This window comes from Montipora capricornis, chromosome 5 (genome assembly GCF_036669925.1).
Source record: "Montipora capricornis isolate CH-2021 chromosome 5, ASM3666992v2, whole genome shotgun sequence".
NCBI classification, from domain to species: Eukaryota; Metazoa; Cnidaria; class Anthozoa; order Scleractinia; family Acroporidae; genus Montipora; species Montipora capricornis.
In genome coordinates this window covers 28,815,199-28,839,090 of record NC_090887.1, presented here as the reverse complement: position 1 = coordinate 28,839,090, position 23,892 = coordinate 28,815,199, and the positions used below count along the sequence as shown (strand labels likewise).

The 23,892-nt window shown below is 39.7% G+C and overlaps 2 protein-coding genes and 1 long non-coding RNA gene across 3 annotated transcripts; 2 read left to right on the top strand and 1 right to left on the bottom strand.

The window, feature by feature from the left end:
• The first annotated feature begins 1,443 nt into the window (after positions 1–1,443).
• Positions 1,444–2,501, top strand: LOC138050006 (uncharacterized). The gene is made up of 3 exons (XR_011132523.1): positions 1,444–1,473; positions 1,580–1,599; positions 2,303–2,501. It is a non-coding gene; the product is annotated as an uncharacterized lncRNA (long non-coding RNA).
• A 33-nt stretch (positions 2,502–2,534) lies between these two features.
• Positions 2,535–3,020, top strand: LOC138048642 (MAP7 domain-containing protein 2-like). Its single transcript, XM_068894798.1, has one exon. It carries the CDS (start codon positions 2,535–2,537, stop codon positions 3,018–3,020), a length of 486 nt encoding a protein of 161 aa, XP_068750899.1.
• LOC138050039 (uncharacterized) lies at positions 2,910–4,691 on the bottom strand. The gene is made up of 2 exons (XM_068896533.1): positions 4,028–4,691; positions 2,910–3,667 (listed from the first exon to the last, which is right to left on the bottom strand). Exons 1-2 carry the CDS (start codon positions 4,689–4,691, stop codon positions 3,255–3,257), a joined length of 1,077 nt encoding a protein of 358 aa, XP_068752634.1. The 3' UTR covers positions 2,910–3,254.
• Positions 4,692–23,892: the final 19,201 nt, after the last annotated feature.

Below are 23,892 nucleotides of genomic sequence, written 5' to 3'. Positions count from 1 at the left end.
TGGTTATTACTCAGACACTATGGCTTTTGTCAGCGGCAGTTGCCGGAGGTGTCCAAATGGCACTTTCGTCCACAAAAATAAAGCACCTGGAAAAAGTGTTTTTGAATGCAAGTCTTGTCCTGACGGTAAGATACTAAAATATAATTACACGTAAACTAACTCCTGCAATGTAGGCAAAAGTGAACAATGCAAAATCCTTTTAATTTAGCATGAGGAAACTTCCAGTTACAGAACTGGTATAGTTAAGAGCCTTTTGTCAATTATAGCACTTTTATCAAATCAACAAGACTATGGTAATGGTAATGAATTTATATAGCGCATTTTCTATTAACATATTCAAATGCGCTTTACAAGCAAGTGATCGATGGGTGAGATCGGACATCAGCATATACAAATTAAAGAAGAGCTTTTTTCGTGAAACGTTGACATTTTAATTTCCTCTCACGAAAGGTGCTTACTAGTTCATCGCTCAAGATTCAAGGACGTGAAAAGAAAAAGTGAAATTAGACGTATCTTTGAATAAGCCTATGTATCTAAAAAATCTACACAATGGTGTTACAGTATTACAGCCAACATTCGTATGACTTTGGCATTACTAATAACTCTTATACTCTTAGAGTTAAAAACCCTCTGAAGACATCAAAGGATGCATATGTTACTCAAGGCTATGCACAAGCTGTAATATGGAGCGAAGGGTTCTAATGTAAGCTTTTTTCTTAGCAAGAGAAAATGGGATTGACGCAAAGGTTGTGGTTAGAAGGCTGGTCACTGGCAAGAACCAAAAAAATTTCGTCTACGTTTAATTTAATCCACTAATGATAGGTTCTTATATATGTTCTTCATTATTTCCATTTCACTTTTAATTGTCTTTCCGTTGTTTTTTATATAGTTGTTTGGCTTTCCCATCCTTACGCATTACTATGTACTCCCCAGCCAGTGGGTCTTTTTATGTTTTGCTGTGTTTTGCGCTGTATCTCTGTTTGTGGTTATTTTTTCCTGTTTTAGTGTCTGTTTTTCTGGCTAGCGTTCTCATTCTTATTCACGTCTGTAGGATGCTTCGTTTTTTCTTTGCATATGAAATCCACTTTGGCACACCTTTCCTTTAACGACTTACTCAACGCATGAATTAATAATTTGTTCTTTGAATGTAAGGGATATTTCTAAAACGCCGAAAAGGTGTGAAATCTTTCGATGGTTAAAAATGAATACATACGCAATTAGCCTTTTACAAGAGGTTCACTATACTAAAGATAAAGAAACGTTATGAACCGCAAAATGTGGGTACCCTGCTATGTTCGGCGGCTTCTCTAGCTCTAGTAGGGACCTTAAGATTTGAGGACGTCATCTGTCTAGGACGCCACCGGAAGTTCGTTTTCGCCTGATAATGTCACTGCGCATGTCTGTGTGTGAATGGGACGGCGTTTCACATTTAGTGAGTACGCCATTTTTTTCATTTCGCGTCCTACGTAAAACGTGAGTATGTTTTTGTTTTTGGAGCTCAAATTATTCATTTCCTTCGCCGTTTTCGCTGTGCTTTTGGATGTTCTATTGTTAACAGTGCTTGTTATTTCATAGATAGACGATGGATTCCAGTTCCGAGTAAGTAGACTCCACATACTTTCCCTATTAACGGGATGGAAAAATTTATCATGTTGAGCATCAATGAGAGATCGACTGATGTAAGAAGAGTGTAGTTTTTATCAGTAGTCAAACTCTCACAGCGAGCCTAATCAAATGTTTTCGAGCGCTGCAATTTTTCCTTTGAAGTCTCGATATATTTTCCTCCTGATTGCCATGTTTTGATTAAATTCATGACTTTGTAATTTACTGGTTGCTCTTACACCGTTTCCGCGGCTTGAGAATAGATATATCGGAGATGCTTGTTTTCTGGATAAGTACTGTAATATATTTATTTCTCTCGTAATGAAGGCTCTCATATTTATTATCCATGTAAGTTTCATTCCACTACAATGCAAAGAATACTCGCCGCTATTTATAAAGCCTCCATGACATTAATTTTTTCTCTCTATCAAAGACCAGTTAAGTTCAGGATTTTACATATATGTCTTTCTTTGGGACAATTTGAACAAAATGATACCTACTTTTGAAACTTGTTACAATTGAAATGGTGTTTGATTTGTCGTGAAGTGGTTGTTGAATTTTAATTTGCGTGGGTTATATTAGAGCATATCAAACATAAAAATCTCAGCAACTAATGCTGTTCAATTCAGTTGCATTAACTCTGAAGATATATAGCTTGAAATGTAGGCTATTGTAGTGATATTTGCTTTTCTTTTAATAGAGTGCCAGCTTTTCCAGGGGTCCAGATGTGGACCAAAGAGCATGACATTCTGCTGTGCAGGGAAGTTCTCTCAGTGAATCCATTTTCTGCAAAAAGAAATTCGAATGAACGAGGAAAACTGTGGGAGGAAATTAGCACCAACCTGAATAGCACAAGTGGTGTGCGTTTTTTTGTAACAAAAAGATCAGTTCGGGATCACCTCAACATATTATTTAAGAGGTACAGGAAGAAGATGAATGCTGAAGAAAGGTCAACTGGAGTGTCACCTGAACCTACAAAATTGGACCAAGCACTGGCTGATATTATTGAAATGGAGGAAGTCGCTTCCACCTCCCAGGAGATTGATGAAGTAGTGATTAAAGAGAAAGAGGACACTGATAAACAGAAAGCTGAAAGTATAAGAAAAAAGGCAATGGAGAAGTTAGGAGAAACCCAGAAGAGAGCAGTCGAGGAAGGAGAACAGGAAAACCATATGAAGAAAAAGAGAAGGAGTGGCAATGAAACAATCTCATTTCTGCGTGAGAAAGCTGAAAGCGAGAAGGCATTGAGAGAAGAAGAGTTAGCAATACGACGAAAGCAGCAAGAATTGGAGGAGAAGAAGCTGGCTTCTTATCTTAATCAACAGAAATCTATGATGGAGCTAATGCACCACCAGCAGCAGCAACAATCTCAGATCCTCATGGCTGTTGTTGACAAACTTATGAACCAAAAAAGTTAGATCCCTGCACTCAGGAGTATTTTCCATTGTTTACCACATTATACCATAATCTTATTTGTTACAGCTTTTTTTACGTATTAATTCATTGTATTGTTAAGAAAAACTCCATTTAATGGAGGTTTATCAAACTTGAACAACCATTTCGTTCTTTATTCAATCTTGTTGTGCCATAAGTTTACATACTGAAGTTGTGTTGATTAAATAAAGTTTTGTCATATTACATCAATAATTAAATCAAGCAAAGTATTCTTGCAACATGGGTGGGTCCAAATCAAAATACTGGGAAGTGGTATTACCATAAAGGCATGTAAGGGCATTCCTTAAAAGGGCACAAACAATGTACATTTTACCTATTTGGCTGAGCCCTATTTTTAAGTTTTTCTTAAAATCGAGAAAGCAAAAATAATTAATTATGTCCCCAAACAGCCATTCCACTGAGCTTCTCACTGGGCTCATGGAACTGTTAAACTGCTGCATTGGGGGAGTCAGGATGCCATTCCGAAATGGAGCTTGGAGGTGTACGCGAAGAGGATAGGCTGGGTCCCCATATATACACAAAGGCTGCCCAGTTGGGGAGAAAGCAAATCTTTGGAGATCATGGTACAGTCCTGAGTCTCGTAGCATTCCCGCATCATGCTTTCTGCCCTCTGGAAATAGTAAAGGTTTGTAGAATTAGGGGGGTGAAAATTATTAATAATTGTTGATAAAAGCTGCCATTGTTATTATCTTTACTGTTGTACTGTTTGGCTACAAAAGATGACCCTATGTTATAGTGTTCCTGCCTGTTTCATTGTGGTCCTCACATGTTTGCTATTTTACTGTTCACTGATTGTATATGACAACATATGAGAAGTATGTAAAAGAGGTACTGTGACCCAGGTCTCCAGTAGGTTTTCTTGTGTTCAAATTCCTGCAGTGTTATAACGGTAGAGCCCACTGCTAAAGCTTCTGATTGTTTATAAATATAAATAAAATTGAACGATACAGCTATAATTAAACACACTTACCAACAGGACCGTAAAGATTGGCAATTAGTCCATTTGGAATGGCGATTGATTGAAATTTCAGGGCATGCACCCTCTTGTGCCCATTGTAAACAATTCTTTGATTGGTGTTTGGGCGACAAATTGGACGAACTGTACCGTCCACAAAGCCGAAACAATTGTCGAGGGCCGCACCTTTATTTGAAACAGCTTCAGCATATGTCTGTAATGCATGGGGATTTAAAATAGTGTGATTCCACTCTGATATCCGACGACCATGATGCTCAAATATAAAATCAATGACTGTATTACTTATCATGGAGATTTCAGGGACAGGTCTGCCGAAAGTGCTTATGAGGTCGCTGTAGCGGCAAGGGTATGCCAGCCTTTTGAGAACGATGCATAATCCTTCAGTACTGTCACAGATTGTTCCTTGTTTACACTTTATTTCGTCAGGCAAGCCAAGAACATCAACCAAGAGAGGAATGTCGTATTTTTCGAAACGTAAATCTGTCTTACACTCGGCCTCACTTTTACCTTGCAACGTAAATCTTTCATAATTCCAAAAAGGATACTCTGGATTTTTCGATTTGTTAGCATCATACAACATGAGAAACTCATCCTCATTGATTATTTCCTCGCAAAAACTTACAAGAAGTTCGTCACGCGCTTTCCTGAAGGACGCCATTCTCGACCAAAAGGCGCTAGAAAAAGTTCCCGTCGTGTTTATCTTTTCTTAAGTTTAAAGTTCCCGCGCAAAGGACGGCGTTCTCGCCCCAGGCCTTTATATGCCGTGACGTCCTAAGAGAAGACGCCGTTCTCAAATCTTAAGGTCTCTAGTGTTGGGTCTGGGTATGTTGCCGCTAAAGTCCGTTCTCAGGTTAAATCCATTTTTACTTTAAAAAAAAAAAAGGTTAATTAATGATAGACTGGGATAACTTTCCCAAAAGTGAACTTGTGAAGGCAAGTTCAAGGAAAAGTTGATAAACACACTTTTCCTCATGAAAATTATGCGCTGAAGACGAACAATTCCTCACCAAGCTTGAATATGCCATTTTGACCTTCAAATCAGCCAATTATATAATCATACGTATTTAAAGACAAAAGCGAGGCTACATGTTGTGTCACGTTACAGAACACTCTAAAAGGTTTACACTTCATTTAAATCCACAAGTAATATAGGTAGCATGTCTGTAATGTGTTTGGTGGGTACTGCATGGTAATTACGTGATTTTTTAGTTCACGTGACTATTGAAAATTACGATTTTCCCGGCCTGATCACGCGGGGAGAAGTGCACACGGTTGAACAGTACATAAATGAACTTGAAGTTATCTTAAGACGTATAATAGGGATTTTCGTTTACGTATTTCCACTGTGCAGCTGATTACTGGAATTTGCGATAGCAAGGGGAACCAAAATTAGTCCGTAGCTGAGGACTCTTCTATCGGTGTTGTTGCGATGTCTTTGGTAAACATATTCTGCAACATTTCAGGGAATGTTGTTTGTTCATTGACATTGAAAACATCTGGGTGGCGCAGCAGCTCAATCACTTTCCTCTCGTCGGCATTATCCCGCAGTTTCCTTGACGGGCCAGACTCGTTGCATCTTATCTAATCATTCGTAGTAACAAGAAGATGGTACGTCTTCCTTGTTAATTCAGTAATGTGTGCCCGAAGGGTACACGAGAGAGTCTATCTCCATAACGCTGCTGTCATCCTTGTAATGCCAGCCATTTCTCTTCCTCTCTTCCCGGTACCAATACGTCACTCATGACCTTGATCGCGATCGACCTGATAAAATCTTCGCGACTAGCCTTTCACGGCCCGGTTACCCTTGTTAAACTCCGTATGCACTTATTCTGGAAGCTGCGTCATTTGCGCATGGCACGCAACACCCCATCGTGAGTGTGGAACAGACTAGGGGCAGATCTTTTAAAACTCATTCGTTTTTCCATTATTTTTAACTGTGTGATCTGTGACAAAATCTGCCATAGTCACACAGACAACTAGCTTGAGTATTAGCGGCCAGGCAACTTTAACTATCTGACTAGGCTTCCTGTGTAGGAAATGTAATTTAACAGCAAATGCTCTTAATTTAAAATTGAGAATTTTGAATGAAACAATTCCCGATAAAAACTTTGTGATTCTCTTACTGTTAAATTCTCAGTGCCTTATCTTATTTTTTTTTTTAAGTTCATACTCGACTCGGTTGCGATAACATTATTCCAACATGAATCGCTGAATTCTGTTTCTTATCAGTTAAAACTGATTTTTCAGTTAAAACTCAAAATCAAGCTTGGTAAACATTATTTTCGTGTTCAGCACGTAATTGTAATTTTCATCTGAAAAAGCATGTTTAGGAACTCTCCCTTGAGTTTGTCGACATTTGTTTAAAACACCAGGCTTACTAGAAATTTTTCCGTCTATGATTGGTGATCCTCATTTTACCTAGGTTGAATACGCACTCAGGTGAATCGAAGAAACTTTTTTAGAGCCTAAAGGAAGCCTAAAGAAAAAAAAAAGAGTCAGATTAGGATTAGTTTTGGATATTATACGTGGATAGCAATTGACTTATTATGACGTATTATAGCGATACTCACCGTTACGTCACCTATTGTCATTAATGTGTCAACCAGAGATATATTGGCTTTTGATACAAAGGATTATTTTGTTCTGTGGTTGGCAAAATTTAAATAACAAACGAATTGTTTATAAAAAGTGAAGTCTCCTATACAAAAGTAAGTTCTAGTACCGGTAAGTGCATAGTACAGTTCTCTCTTCCCTTACTATGTTGTAATTTTGAGACTGAAAAGATGAGTGTATGAACACAGAAACCGATAAGATGATACAAAACATTAGGAAGATGTATTGAGATGCGCAAGGCAGAGCTTGAGGGAAGACGGTTTGGGGGATAGATAGCTACTTCTTTAAACTAGGTAAAGTGCATATTCAACTTAGGTAAAACGAGGATCACCAATTTAACCTACAATCCTGGCCATAAAGTGTTGGGACACCTCCCGTGTACACTCTAAAACCCACGATTTCAACTACGGCCTTGACGCTTAAAAAGACATGGATAGAAAAAAGTAAAATTGCCCCCCCCCCCCCCTCCCCCTAGCAATGTTGGAAGAAAATGAAGCTATTCTGAAAACCAGGTCGGATGTGGTTAAAAAGGAAAAAGGCAAAATAGAAAGTGGTTAGACAGGATTTTTGGAACCGAACGTGATTGCTGAAAAATCATTATTATTGGAATAAGACGAGAATATCTATCTTATCGTCACTTTAGTTGAAGAACACCGTTCTTGGAGGCGAACATTTTTTGAAACGTGGCTATTCTGAAGCTATTGTCAAGGTTTTCTCCTTTAAGATTTTCATCAACATTAACATGGGGGAGGGGGCACAGGCGTGTTTACACCGTCTTGGTCTTAATTAAGAGAGGCTGCCTGTGAAGTCATCTGCTGTGAACTGTCCCAACACTTGAGACCAGGATTGTCTGAAAAGGAGTTGTTTTACAAATGTTTGCAAACAGCAAGAAGAACTGGACGATGATGCTCTATTTATGAAGGATAATTGATAACAATTTTTTTTCTGCACTGGTTAACGTAGAAAGAGGCCTGTACCTCGCTCATGCAAAAAATGCAAAAAAATGACGCGCGCGTAATTAATGTTGCAAACGTTGAGAAAGGTTTTAGACAGAAATTTTGTGTTCGCCACGCCAAAAAGGCATTTTCCTACGTGCTTTTTTGACGTTTCAAATGAGGAGATGGTTTTTTAGGGAAAAAAAATTTCACCAACTGATGCTAACGTGCGCCTCTGATAATATCAGAAGTTATCCTTCGGAAGAATTGCAGGTGAATGTGGCTTATGGAAGTCTACCGTAGCGAGATTGTGTAGCGGTAGGAATCATTCTGCATGTACAGGAAGGTCAGTGAAACCTGAAAGCAAAGGACGGCCCAGGAAAATATCAAAGCGCAGTATGCAAACTTTTAGGAACATTGAAAACTTTACGTTCGACGAATCAAAATATTATAGTCGAAAAAGTAGTGACAAGTAGCGGCTTAGACTTCAACATTGCAAGGAGAAGAAGATTTTCAAGATGCTTCAATTAAAATTGTTGTACTTACTGGCAAGCTCGAAAAAAAGGGTTAATCACTGAAAACCACTTCAAACTGCACCTACATTTGAAATATTAAATTCTAAATTTAATTATTTAAACTTGTTTCTGTAAATGTTACAGCAAAATAATTGCGATTGTGAATGACAGAATAGAAGCCAACCTTGCCTCTGAATGGCACCGCACCCTACTACAGTAAAGTTCGTGAATTTGTAATTGCGTACATGTTAAATAAAAATAGCACAATTTCCTCTAAAGAAATCAGTTTGCAAAATTCGTCGATAATGGTTGTTTGACGATGAAAGCCTTTGAATGTTACGACGTGGTACCGTCATTTCTCACTTGAGGTACGAACATTTCTCATTTTGTTTTGTCAAACTATCTGACACTATGTTCGTTCGGTAGCGATTACATGTAGGCTCGATTACCAGCCGCTGTTTCGGGAAATGAGCTAGCGCTCACTCCCGAAATCACGGCTGGACGCGTGAGGTGAGCCATTGTTAAGGCTGGGACACACCAGGCGACAAGTCGCAGCGACAGGTCTCTGCAACAAGTTGCTCCGTGTGTAATACTTGCAAAACAAGTCGCTGCGACACGATGCCTGTTCGGTGCACACGCAGTGATCTCGTATAAGGGGGAATGTGAACTAGTTTTTCAAATTCAATATGGCTGTCCATATGACGCTATCTCATTGGTTCATTTATATTTTGTCGCAGCGACTTGTCGCCGGAAGTGTACACATGGTGCGACAAAGCTGCTTTCGCTAATTTTGTCGCTGCGATTACGCGCACGAATTCAAACTGGTTTGAATTCATGCGACTGATCGCGGCAACAAAATTCTGCCTCAGCGCCAATGATTTTCATAAAAGTAACCGTGTCACACAAGGCCAATGGTTGCGGCGACTTGTCCCCGCGACGTATCGCAGCGACTTATTGCCTAGTGTGTCCCGGCCTTTAATCTCCGCCAGTCAGAAGCTCGCCCTCACAAATCGGTCGGGCATCGAAGGTATTCTTTGACCAGGCCTGTTCGAAGTTTACAGTGCTTTTAAGGTAGGAAACATCCAAGATTTCGACAACGAAAAGTGTTCGAGAAGCTGGAGAATGGGGATTGTGTCGTTTTGTACCACCTAAGTTCGGAAAATTCACTGATTTTCCACTTGGCGCCAAGATCAAAATACGGCTTTCAAATCCACTCCAATTGCAATTTCTCCTCAGACTTCGCTGATGTAAGAGCAAGTAAAATTCCTCAAGATCAATTGAATTTACTGCTGAATTTATTGGTGGCAAAACGAGGGGGGCCGATGAGGTCGACTGAGAGCTGAAGCACCAGAAGATTTTGCAGTGATTTTGATGACGATTCGCCGGTTGAATTCAAACTCACATTGATCATTTAACCACACACTCAAGCTCGTATCATCTGGAAACTTCGCACAGACGTTTAAAGCATTGTTATGTAATTACTGTTTTGTTAAATTCAGTGTTTTGGGATGTTTCATGCTATTTCCCGTCAACTATTAACTTTGCATAGTTTTACATGAGCTCGGATTTCTTTGTTCTTTTCGGGGGGAATATATTACATAACACCCAAATCAACTGTCTGAAAAGCTGGGTGCGGCCCTTGATGGAAGGGAAGAGCGTAAATAATGAACAGCTAATTTAAATGCGAGGGGATTATGTGTTAATATGCAAGGAGATAAGTGACTTATCTCCTTTGCATATTAATGCATAATCCCCTCGCATTTAAAATAGCTTTCCATGAAGAACAAATTTACAGATGTTTATTTGGAAGTATTAAATAAAACGCTACAATTTCTAAAATTGAACTAAGCAGTGTTTTCTTTTGGGGCACGTTCACAGATTTGCACAGTGTCTTTAAAATTCCACTGTTTATATTGGCTACTCAAACTGCTTACTGTAGATGTGCTTCATTTTGCTGATCATTCGCAATTGGGTCTCTGAGCAAGTTCCTCTTTACAACCTTGGGAACTGGGTGAAGTTATAGCGACATAACAGGAACGAATTTTCCTGCTTGGGCTGATTCAATGATTCGCCTGTAGACCAAGATCCTCGATACTTTCAGTGGCCATTGTCTCGCTCAGAGTTACTCGCGTTTCATCATTTTTGCACAGGTGTTCAGTCCCCCTCGAAAACGGAAGCTGTCCTCTCTCTTCTTTGCTTATAAAACAAGCATCTTAACGTGCATAACATAGAGCTTGACATTCGAGGCACGGTCCTTGAATATATGAATTGTACAACAAGAGAGGTGACATAAATTGCTGGGAGTGTGATTTTGTCAACAATCAAATTGATGCTAATTGTTAGCGACTTGATTGTAAATTGTGAGACTTGTTTTATTTATTAGCGGATTTGATATTTTGTCACATACGACGTAGCATAGGTGCATCTGATGTTGCGAAAAATGGAGTGTCTTTCGTAAGCGCTAAATCACGGGTCGATATATTCTTTGGCAGAGGCGGGTGTACAGACGGAAACTTGGAAGAGTCATTAAGACTATAAATTATGAGATAAACCGTCCGTTGCCTCTCACATTGCAACTCGTTAATCCTTGTTTTCACTCCCAGACAAGTCAAGTCAAGTTTTATTGTGATATACGCTTAGCTTTTGTGAAAAAAAGATCACCAGCTAGTTTACAGGTATAACACAGAAAATAATAAACTAAAGTTGAGAAATTAAAATACCTTCAACAAGTAGCTAAAAAGATATGTTTAAAATTTAAAATTGAAATCTATTTACAGGACTAGATATAACTAAGACTAATTATTAATTACAAGATATAAATTTACGATTGTATCAAAACTGACAAATCTAATTTTCTAATAGTGTTTTTAACAACCTTAAAAGACCGAATAGCTCTGAAAAAGTCAGGTCTCGAGTTCCATAATTGTGGTGCCGTGAACCTCCACGATTTTAGAGCGTGGGTTGTAGTGTTGGCCTTTGGCAGTTTTAAGATGTCGTTACCTCTTAGGTCATAATAACTATTCTATGTAGGATTAGCTCTTTAATACTCTTAGGTGCATGATCATTGTTTATAGCTTTGAAAACCGTGCAGACTATTTTTTCCCGAGGCGTTGATTTGCAAGTGATGGTAAGCCTAGTTTATCAAGTAATTCACAGTATGACGTTTGTTTTTCGTTAACGACAAAACGGAGAGCACGCTCATTGACTTTTTCTACAGAAATGCCAAGTCTCCGAACAGTAGTTAGAGTGCGGAAAGATGAATCCAAGGTATATAGACACTTTCTTGTTTCAAATGGAAGGATCTTTTTCATTCGCTTGAGTACAGGGATCTGCTGGGAGACTTTTCTGCACGCATTTGTTATGTGCCTGTCGAATTTCATTTTGTCGTCTACGGCAACACCAAGCATTTCCAAATCTCCAGTAATGGGAATAGCAGTGTTTGCGCAGTAGAAATGTGGTATTATTCCTATGACTTTCCCATTACAATTGCTTGGTATTTGGAGGCGTTCCTCTTCATTCCGTTTTGCTCGTACCACTTGTCAACATTTGCGAGATCCGCATTTATTACCTCTTCCACTTTCTCCGCTGTGCTGCCAGCGAGAAAATCTGTATATCGTCAGCATACGCGGATAATGTACTTTGCTTTACAGCGCAAACAAAATCATTCATGAATATATTAAATATCAATGGCCCATGCACGCTACCTTGAGGGACCCCCGCTGAGATTTGTTTCCAGTTTGAGAGTTGATCGCCTAATCTGACCCGCTGACGTCGATTAGTGAGATAGTCATGAATTTGTTCGGTGTCCTTGTCCATAGACACGTAAAGGTCCATAGACACAATTCCAATAATATTGCGTTGATCAAGTTCTTTCCTCCACTTTTCTGTGAGACTGAGAAGAGCAGCATCAGTTCCGTGATTTTTCCTGTATGCAAATACATGTTCGTGAAAAATATCGTCGAAATAATGACTGATTCTGGAGTGAATCAGCATTTCGAAGATTTTCGACAAGGACGGTAGTATAGTTATCGGTCTATAGTTTGATTTCGTTAGACAACAATCCTTTTTGAAAACTGGTGAAACCTCACCAAGTTCCATTGTTGAGGTATCCTGGAATTTTCCAGGATATGATGAAATAGTACACTGAAAGGGTAGCAAAGTATTTCAGCTGATTCCTTGATTGCTCTCGGTGGAATCTTATCATAGCCCGTTGCTCTGTTCGTCTTGACTTCAACATCGCTTCTTTTACCTCGACTGGATTTGTTTTCTTTAAGGACAAAGGATGTTTAGGTATTAAGCCGCGTACAAAAGCACTGTATTTGTCCACTGCGCAAGCTCTCAACATGTTAAGTGTTTGTTGAGGTGTTGTTGAGCATTTCGAAGATTTCACAAAGGCTCATGTTGAATCATGGCTGAGGATCTTAAGGTATATTCATCTCCTCAGAACACGAAAATGCTTGGCTGCACTTCTAGTAAGCGAACTCATTGATGAGGACAAAAATTAAAAAAAAAACAAACTGGTAAAACAAGAGCGTGGATTCGGCGTGGAATTAGTTAAGGATGCTACAACAACATAGTGAAAGAACTTTCCTGTAGAACTTCTAACTCCTGCGACGCTACATGTATCTTGTAAAATGTTCGATATATAATGTTTAAACTCCCAATGGATACGCTGGGCACTGCGCGTGTGTGGGCTCAACATGATGAGCGTTGCTGTGCAAATGCTCTCGACTTTGTTGAGCCACACATGGATGACCGCGAAACAAAGGAAAGTTGAGCCGTGTTGAGCGAAAAGTTGGATCAGTTTCAAATTTGACTCAACAAGACTCAACACCGCTCATCACCTCTCAACAGGGTGTTCAAATGCGCTCAACTTGTTGAGCTAGCTCAACATGTTTAGAGCTTGTACAGTGGACAAATTCAGTGCATTTGCACGCGGGCGGCCTTACGTTTTGCTGTACATGAGAGCTAGAGGTTGGGTGTGGGTCTCACGCCTGAAATGCTTTGTTCTGTATTACCAAAACTTGTGAAAAAGTTGTTTAGAGTTTCAGCCACCTCTCTTTTAAGACAAAAGCGGAGCTCCCGGGTTATTTATCTCATTTGCGTTCGGTAGAAAACATGGGTCCTCAAAGACCTATGAGATTAATCACCCTTTCCGGACTTAATTACTTATAGAAATGTGGGTTTGAATATCTCGTTTTAAAGGTCGTAAAATAGGCTTTTCAGTCAAAAAAATAATGCATGAAAACCAAGGACTTTACAGAAAGATAACCGTAAGTACAAAATTTGCAAAAAATATTGTTCTAGTAAAAAAAGTTGAAAAATGATATATATTTTTAAATTAAGTGATATTCCCACCAAATTTGGCTAAGAAAAAAAAATTCGTGAACTTTTTAGAATTTGAAAAAATTATGTTCGTGAATGCCTGTGACTTCTCCATGAGGACAAACAAAGGGGATTGTGTTTTGCATAATTAATTACGCTTCGGACTTCGATACGCAAAAAAAGTATGAATAGATCGCTCAAAACCTTTTTTAACCCAAATTTCCGAATAGTATGAGGTTTTCATTCATGAGAGGTTAATTTGATAATAATCTAACGCAATTTTTCAATGCGAAAAAGACGGCCAGGAAGTAGTTCGTGGCATTTGAAAAAAACACGTCCTCTAAATGGCTCATACACAAGTGTTCATCTTCATCACGAGCCTCAATTACTCGATGTTATTTTCCAGCTGCCTCTAAAATTGCTTGAAATTGTTTTCCTGATATTTTTCCCATCCTTCAGCAGAGGTTTTTTCCGTGAAAATGTTTTACGAACAGACCATAAAAAGCAATTATGTTTGCACTACGAACCACATAAGGCCCTTCACCGAGGCCGCCATTTTTATACCGAGCTCTAAACTTTAGCCCGCGATATGGTCACGTGATATTGGTCGCATTCGCATACACAAAGGGGTGGAGGTACGGACGAACGGACGATCGCACGATATACACACCCTTTTAATGAGTCTAATATATGCCGTTTTCCGCTAATGACGTCGAACTCGTGCTTTCAAATTTTATTCAGAAATGTACAAAGGCTTAAAACAACAAAAGAAATCGGAAACGTTTTAAGCCTTTGAGATTTTACCCTCCCAACCATGACACACCACAGAAGACAGACCACAACACCGGGAACTACATGCCCTACCCTTTGCGACAAGTGTGTGGGTTCTTTTACGTCCCAAAGGATTATGAACATTGAGGGATTGTGAGACGGGGCCTACGGTTTATTGTCCTTATCCGAGAAGACTAGAGAGTCTAACCATTTGCAGATGTAATTACAAAGGTGGCACTTTCTCCTCAGTTATTTAAAGACCCTGAGTGTTGGTCCAGCCGGAGTTAAACTCACGACCTCCCGCGTGGCAGGCCGGTGCTCAATCAACTGAGCCACCGATGCGCGGTTAAACCACACGTCATAGCTAACCAAAATTTCTCGCATCGATAGATTACCATATTTTCTTTACCATGATGCCCCGGATGCACGTCTTCGGCACGCAGAGCTCCACTAAAACGATAGTGAGATTGTGCATTGTCTTCTAAAGTGGAATATACATTTCAGTAAAGCAGAAATTTAAGACATCTGCCTTCTGAGAGCGTCGTTAGCAAGAAAATTCCAACAAGTCTTTCATTGGGCCAAGGCTGAGGATTCTCTGGTATCTTGGAATGATTTAAGAGGATTTAAATGCGGTTGCTTATATGTTGCATTTGTTTTTCCGGCTTAGTTTTCCAGTAAGAATGTTAGCATAATTAAAGCCTTGATGCAGAGAATCCTTCTTCAGAGACTAAAGCTCATTTGGGAGAACAGTTTCATTATTTGTAGGATGTAAGGACTTCACGGTTTCCCTGATTTAATATCCTCGTGTATGAGGTAGTCGCTTGCAATCTGTTTAATCTTAATCTTTGCCTTCCTAAACAAAATGCGATGGTCGATGGTGCACGTTTACAAGGTTTGCCATGTCAACATACATACGTTAACGTGAATGTTATCGACGATTTCGGAGGAAACCAGGAGATAGGAGAAAAGTCATTTTCAAAATCAAAAGCCAATTGACAAGAACTCCAGTTTTCTTTCTCAACATTTGATTTAAACTGCCTTTTTGTCGTGTGGTCTGATTTGAAGTCTTCTCAATGAGCAGCACACTCACGCTAAGCCAGATAAGCAAGACTTTAAATTAGGTGACTATCATTACGATTTATGCACCGTTATGAAATAAAAATATCGATGTTATATTTTAACTACATGATAAAGTACAATGCATGACGCGCATTACTTATATTTTGCCCATATGCCTGGATATGAAAAGTTATCAGTTTGTCCTTTGACCATTTCCAGATTTTTAGCTGTGTTCTTTCCATTTACGTATAACTATTCTTTTTTTTAAAAAAAATAAGAATGGATCATAACTTAATCAGCGGTGATATCAAGCCTCATATTTCGAGGAAAAGCTAGTTTTATTCAGGGAGAAGATAGGGCTGGAGAACATAAAGCACAAGTGGAAAACGCTGCTAGGCCTTAACATACTGTCACAAAATTCCTTTTTGTTTTGCTCTTGTTCTCTGTTTCGTTAGCTGCATAGTTTATTCCGTTCGTGTTAATTATTTAGTGTTAAGTTCGTATCTTAGTGAAACGTAATTAGTACCTTAGAAATAGTTTGTAAGTTTATTTGTTCTTTAAATTCTCCTTTGTGAAAATACAATTGTAACTATAGGATTGTAAGTGTCGTGCATGTTTAAACAATAAGTTTGTCAGTAAGTGTTAATTGTAGAATAAATTATTATATAAATATATAATAAATATAAATGTAAGTAACGTGTTGTATGGGTGTGGCGAACAATTGGTTGACGGAAAAGGCACAGAGAGAGAGAAGGGAGAGTGAAAAGAGATCACCGCTAAGAGTCATTTGTGGGAGCTGTTTAAATCAAAGACAAAATCCATTTGTCCGCAGCAGCCGTGGCAACAGCGCGGAGATAAGCAACGAGTAGATGGTACAGAAGTGAAAGCGAAGGGAAGAATGAATGCAAACGTGTGGATGAAATTGTCAAGGAACAGCAGTTTGTTGGTTTGTTTGTTTGTGGGCTTAACTCTGAGAGGAACTTTGTAGAACCGATCTTTTAGCTTAATTTGTTTACCTATTTTAGTTTTAAGGCCTTTTGTAATAGCAGTAAGATTAGATAATTTAGAGTAAGTAGCTTTAGTAACCGTTATACTTGTAGTTAAATTATATCTTAAATTAAAAGTCGTAAGCGTTTTCTTAAAATTTATGGTTGTTTGTTGTGCGATTGTGGGAAGGTATTTGGGTGTAGTTTTTTTGTGTTTCGTTAGCGTTTTGTTTCTATTCCTGGGCCATCAGGACACACGTCACACATACCTTACAGTTTAAATATCCATACTTAGACTATGGTATTTAGGGATGGAAATTGATTCAGGTTCGTGTAAGTTTTGAAAATTAATATTTCAATTTCTATACAATGCTTACACCGTATAGGTTGCATCTCAGTAGAAGACATGAACATTCAAAAGACCAACGAACCTGGCTTTGCAAACGTTTTGCATCAATATGAATCATTAATCAATGTATAATAATACAACAACGTCAATAATAATATTATTATTATTATTGTTATTATTATTATTGTTATTATTATTAGCATAGCGCAGCATTAAAGCGCCGTTTAACACTCTGGACGCAAGGAGATCTTAGCCAGTTGCTCAGCGAAGTGAGATTTATCCACAGAAAGTTTAAGAGTTCGAAGAAGGCAAGAACAGTGGAAGATCTTTCTAAGGTTTTCGCAAAGCTTGTTATGCAAGGAAAACTGTCAGCAGCTTTAAAACTCTTGGAGAATGAGAGTTCATCAGGTTTGCTCGATCTATCACCTGCAGTCCTGCAAGGGCTAAAAGATAAACATCCAGAAGCCGCTGAGATTGCAGAGGAGAGCCTGTTACATGGCCCGATCAACTTTATCCCACCAGGTGTGTTTGACCTCATAGATGAGGAAATGATTTTTAAGTCAGCCAGTAGAACCAAAGGCTCCGCGGGACCATCAGGAATGGATTCCGAAATTTACAAACGGATCTTATGCTCAAAGAATTTTAAGATCGAAGGGAAAATGTTAAGGGAAGAGCTAGCCATATTTACAAGACAACTACTCACAAAGTAGTACCACCCGTCTTTGTTGGAGGCATATACATCATGCAGGCTTATACCGCTCGACAAAGATCCGGGAATTCGTCCAATCGGTGTCGGAGAGGTTTTGAGACGGATAATAGGTAAAACTGTGTCCGTGTTCCTTAAAGAGGATATCAAGGATGCTGCGGGGCCCCTACAAGTTTGTGCAGGCCACAGCGCAGGGGCAGAGGCCGCGATACACGCCATGAGCCAGGTTTTTGATGAGGAGGGGTCAGATGGAGTACTGTTGATCGATGCAAGTAATGCATTTAACCAAATGAACAGATCTGTAGCTTTGCACAACATTCAGATTTTATGCAAGGAAATGGCGCTTTATATAATAAACACCTACAGAAGCCCATCTAGACTTTTCATCCGTGGGGGAGGTGAAATACTCTCACAGGAGGGGACAACACAGGGCGACCCCCTTGCTATGGCTTGGTACTCGGTTAATACATCAATGATGATTTATTATTTGAGAGCACACTGCCCGGGGGTTAAACAAGCATGGCTCGCGGATGATTCGGCAGGCGGTGGAGTAATTACATCGCTTTACGGTTGGTACAAGCTGTTGAGTCAGGAAGGAGAGAAGTTCGGTTACCTTGTGAATGGGTCAAAGAGTTGGCTTATAGTAAAGTCAGAGGAAGCTGCCGCAGAAGCAGCGAGAGTATTCGGTGATGAAGTTAATATCACTATTGAGGGTCAACGTCATCTAGGAGCGGTCATTGGATCACAAGAATACAAGGATATGTATTGTAAGGAGAAAGTGCGTGCATGGAAAGGGGAACTTGAAACACTATCAGAAATTGCTAAGAATCAGCCCCACGCAGCGTATATCGCTTTTACGAAGGGGTTCAAGTCCAAGTTTACTTATTTTCTTCGCACAATTGAGTCATTTGAGGACTATATCGACCCAGTCCAGGAGGTAATCGACGATCTACTACTTCCAACATTCTTTGGCCAGACAGAGCCCCTTCCCGACGAAGTGCGCCAACTCGCTACCTTGACAACGGCCCAAGGGGGACTAGGCGTGCCGGATCTGAGATCGGAAGCACCACAACAGTTTACCGCATCAGCATCAATCACAGCCGCACATGTAGACTCCATAACAACTCAGAGTATCATCATGATAACAGGCGAAAATTCCGTAGAGGAGCTGAAACGTCACCACCAGGCGCTAAAGGCCGAAAGGGAAAAGGCAAAAATGGAGTCGATTGACTCCACCCTCTCCCCTGATCTTCTTCGATTGGCCAATCAAGCAAGAGACAAAGGGGCCAGCTCTTGGCTTAACGCGATCCCCCTCAAAGATCAAGGTCTAGCTCTTAACAAGCAAGAATTCAGAGACTCTCTGCGGCTACGTTACAACTTGCCTCTCACCGACCCTCCAGCCCAGTGCGTTTGTGGGGATAGATTCAATGTTGGCCACGCCCTCTCTTGTAAAAAAGGAGGGTTTGTGGCACAAAGGCATGATGGTGTACGAAACCTACTGACATCATTCATCACCAAAGTTTGTAAGAATGTGGAGGCGGAGCCACGCCTCTTACCTCTTGACAACGAACGGATGCATCTTAGAAGCGCTGTTACCAGCTCAGAGGCACGTTTAGACATCAAGGCGGGAGATTTCTGGTCTAGAGGAGTTACAGCATTTTTCGACGTCAGGGTCACGCATGTTAACTCCAAATGTAACCAGAGCAAGCCGACAACCGAAGTCTTTAAAGACCAAGAAGAGGAGAAAAAGCGGAAATATCAGCAACGAGTGCTTGAGGTCGAGATGGGATCCTTTACACCCTTGGTTTTCGGAACGAACGGTGGGATGGGAAATGAGTGCCAACGATTTCTTAAGCACTTAGCAGACAAGTTAGTACAGAAGGACGGTGAGCCCTATAACAACGTCATTAATTGGCTCAGAACTGTCATCTCATTTGAACTCTTAAGATCAGTACATGCGTGCGTAAGAGGGTCCCGAGTACCTTTCCGGAATATAGGAGACTCTCTTGACGATTGCCGGATTAATGTCGCCACCGCCGGCATTTAAATTTTTAATTTAATTTGAGTTTTATCATTATCATTATTATTATCATTTATTTTTACCAGATACATGTAAGATTCAAGTTTGTATGAAAGAGTGCTCAATAAAGTTTGTTATTATTATTATTATCATTATTATTATTATTATTTTCTTTTTTTGAAGTTTTAAAACAGAGAAATACTTAATTGCTTGTAAATTTATAGTTCTTACCTTTTGGAGATATTTTAATGTTTGTAAATATTTTTATCATGGAAATAAAGTGTGCGTTTTATTATTATTATTATTATTATTATTATTATTATTATTATTATTATTATTATTATTATTATTATTATTATTAAAGATGGTAGCATGCATCAGTTTTTGAGGAGAGAGAAAAACCAGAGTACCCGGGTAGAAACCAATCACAGCAGAGCAGGGAACCAACAAACTCAACCCACGTGTGACATAAGTCTGTGAGTCGAACCCAGGCCTCATTTGTGGGAGGGGAATGTTATCACCACTGCGTTATCCCTACACCTATACACCAGGCTAAATGTAACCTTGCAAAATTAAACAGTCTGTCATCATTTTTTGTACGAATACACAAATGGATAAATAAGTTGGGCTGTCTGAATTCTTTTTTCGCAGGTACGGATGGAAAGTCGTTTGCCGGATTTCGAGCATGTTACTGCATGAAGGGATTCTTTCGAAAACACATGTTTGAAGAATGCGAGCCATGCAAGCAAGGATTAAAATGTGAGAATGAATCGATTAATCTTCAACAGGGTTACTGGTGGAAATGGGAGAACGATACGAACAAAGAACTTTACAAATCCTTCGGCGAAGTCTTACGCGGGAATTTTTCTGTTAGCAACAAAACCATGATCGAGTACCCAAACTCTCTTCCTCGAGCACATAAATGCCCAAGACCAGAATCATGTCTGGGAGGTACAAACTCCACTTGTGATGTTGGATATGAAGGACCATTGTGTGAAGTGTGTAGTCCTGAATATTACAAACAGTTGAAGACCTGCAAAAAGTGCCCAACAAAAACATGGATGATCGTACAGCTTTCCGTCATAGCTGCTGTAACTATTCTAATCACCGTGGTTGTGGTTTGGAGAAGCAGGAAACAAGCCAAGAAGAAACAAGATCGCTCCTTAGTTGATATAATTCTTGGTAGACTAAAGATTGTTATCGGTTTCTACCAGGTAACCTTTGGAATTCTTGATGCATTTGCGTACATCAAATGGCCAGACTCTCTCTCCCTTATTGGAAAATATTCCGAGATATTACAGCTAAATATATTCCAGATTGCCCCAATCCACTGTCTCTTTCCAAGCCTAAAAGTCAATGCTTTTGGAAGATTGTATGCTATGCTCGGTATCAATTCTGCAGTGATCATTGTGGCATTCATTATTTATGGCATTAGGAAGATATTTTTGACCAGAAAGACCTTTGAGAGTCAAATGGAGAAAGTGAAGAAAATTTCCGAAACAAAGACATTGGCCTTCAGAACAGTCTTTTTCTTCCTTTACTTAACATATCTAAGCACCTGCTCGAAGACAGCAAAGGTTCTTCCCCTTGCTTGTCACAAACTGTGCCTGGACGAAAAAGGTGAAAAGTGCGATAAGTTTCTAAAAGATGACTTTAATATCAACTGTTCCAGCCAAGAATTCCGACGATCTGTGATTGTTGCATACTGCAGTATTTTGTACATCATGTTTCTACCTATAGCTACATTGGTGGTTCTTTGGAGACACCAAAGGTCATTGAAGAAACATGGCGACGGAGGTGACGATGAATCCACATATTCCCAGCATTCAAATCCTGAAATTGTCACAGGATTACAGTTTTTATTCTCAAATTACAACAGTCATGCATGGTATTGGGAACTTGTTGAGACAGCTCGAAAGGTGACTTTAACATCAGCCATTATTCTGATCGGAAGTGAGAGCAGAGCCTATATTGCGTTAGCTCTTGTTATGTCAGGTCTCTATGGAATGTTCTTTGCGTACAAGCGGCCTATAGCGGAACCCTTTGAGAACAAATTGATGGTTTCTTCCCTTGCTGTAACAATGGTCAACCTAGTAATAGGTGCTGTGAGTAGAATACCAGCAGAAAGTGTACATTCCTCGATGGACTCATACATGGACCATATCGTGTTCAATGCATTGGTATTCGGAGCTAATTTTCTAGTCATTGGAATTCTTGTGGGTAAGCACTTTTTTCTTATTTGTAATTACTAAAGCAAGCACGGTCCATAATTTTTTGTTAATTTTTTGCAGAAAACAAACGTATTTTTCTAGTGCTCCCATGACTCTCTTTCGCTGTATCTGGAGGTTCTCATACTCAGATCGTCGAGAGTGGTGGTATTTGCACTATTAATTTGGCCCTTTGATGTGCACACCATGATTGAATTTGCCGGATCAAAGAGATTGTTGGTGAAATTTGTAGCCAACTCAAAAAAGAAGCTATATATAGATGGCAAAGTTCAACTATGCCATCTGTATATAGCTTTGACCCATTATGCGAGATGTGTTGACGACAAGCATGTTAAGTTCTTCTGAAAATTTCCATTAAATTTCGAAAACACTTGAAGATCTTTCAATATGAGTGGACTAAAGTCACAGGAAAAAACATCCGGGCATTTTCAACCATTAGGGGAAAAAACAGTCAGGTGGATTTTAATGCCCACTTTACAGCGTACTAAGCTCCGCTGTTGAGCTTTTCGTTCACTTGCGATAACATACAAACGTATCTCTTTTCTTTCTTCTTTTTTATTTTCAGTCCAGTACCTCAGGTACATTTACTGCTTTATCAAGGAGTGGCGTAAAAATCCACAATGGTCTTTTTCGTGTTGCCTAGCGTTACTTTTGCCTCTTAATGACCTCTTTAACGAAATACGAGGGATGGTGGGGAAAAATGTTCTCACAGAACAAGTGCAAACTGGTAAGTTTAACGTGCCATCAGTTTCTAGTGCGATCAACGAGAGTGGAGCAGTAAGCTTTGAGCTTGCTACTATTCATGAGCAGCCGAAAGAGTCAGTTGAACCTCGATCAGTCAACATTGACTTTGAAGAAAGCGACAACGGTGGCTTTGAAAAAGAAGATGCTGACAAAGTGGCATTTGACGCAAGAAAGGAGAGTGGAGCAGTAAGCTTTGACCTTGCTAGTATTCATGAGCCGCCGAAAGAGTCAGTTGAAACTCGATCAGTCAACATTGACTTTGAAGAAAGCGACAACGGTGGCTTTGAAGAAGAAGATGCTGACAAAGTGGCATTTGACGCAAGAAAGGAGAGTGGAGCAGTAAGCTTTGAGCTTGCTACTATTCATGAGCCGCCGAAAGAGTCAGTTGAACCTCGATCAGTCAACATTGACATTGAAGAAAGCGACAACGGTGGCTTTGAAGAAGAAGATGCTGACAAAGTGGCATTTGACGCAAGAAAGGAGAGTGGAGCAGTAAGCTTTGAGCTTGCTACTATTCATGAGCCACCGAAAGAGTCAGTTGAACCTCGATCAGTCAACATTGATTTTGAAGAAAGCGACAACGGTGGCTTTGAAGAAGAAGATGCTGACAAAGTGGCATTTGACGCAAGAAAGGAGAGTGGAGCAGTGAGCTTTGAGCTTGCTACTATTCATGAGCCGCCGAAAGAGTCAGTTGAACCTCGATCAGTCAACATTGACTTTGAAGAAAGCGACAACGGTGGCTTTGAAGAAGAAGATGCTGACAAAGTGGCATTTGACGCAAGAAAGGAGAGTGGAGCAGTGAGCTTTGAGCTTGCTACTATTCATGAGCCGCCGAAAGAGCCAGTTGAACCTCGTTCAGTCAACTTTGGCTTTGAAGAAAACGAAACCGGTGACCTTGAAGAAGAAGTTGCTAACAGAGTGGACCATTTCGCAGACCCGAAAAAAACTTTCGATACGCCTCTTTGACTGGCCATTTAAAGGAATTAAATTAACAGAGAACTATCGCGGACAACGGCAGTCTATTGTAGAAATATAGAACCTTAGGTCCTTTGATGATGTAACCCAACAGTGTATGAGGGTCTTAATTGATCGTCAAGTCGTTATCAGGAAAAGAAGATGAAGGATTACCTAAACTAAATCATGATCTCAAGGTTTGGAAGTCTCTACAACGTGCGTTCAATTTATGCCCCTCAGATTCTGTTTTGAAGACTGTTTAACGTTAAAACACTAGATTAAACTGGCCAATCCTTAGAAATTATGACTATCCTTGACTTGGTCTTCTGTGACTAGAACGGATAAGGGAGCCTTGGGTACTCTAAATCTTGTATTGGAATGCCTTACCACGTAGCATTATAGACGATAAAATGAACATGTAATTGACGACAGCATAACGTTTTCTAACGGCTGAGTACCGAGGCAGATCCCGGGAAAAAATATTATTGTGAATTACACGGATCACATTCTTCCAACAAACAATAGCCCCAAATCACCAACAAGTAAGCAATTGCAACCGAACTTAGACGGATATATACACAGTCACGCGACACCGTAAACCAACAATATAAAGTACCAAGAAGAGTGATATGAAGTAAATATCAAAGTGTCAGT

Bases quoted from the DNA above. Each gene is read 5' to 3' on its own strand.
- LOC138048642 (XM_068894798.1), top strand. From the start codon at position 2,535: ATGAATGCTGAAGAAAGGTCAACTGGAGTGTCACCTGAACCTACAAAA.
- LOC138050039 (XM_068896533.1), bottom strand. From the start codon at position 4,691: ATGGCGTCCTTCAGGAAAGCGCGTGACGAACTTCTTGTAAGTTTTTGC. The intron at 3,668-4,027 runs GTAAGTGTGTTT...TACTATTTCCAG, and splicing joins CAATCTTTACGGTCCTGTTG to AGGGCAGAAAGCATGATGCG.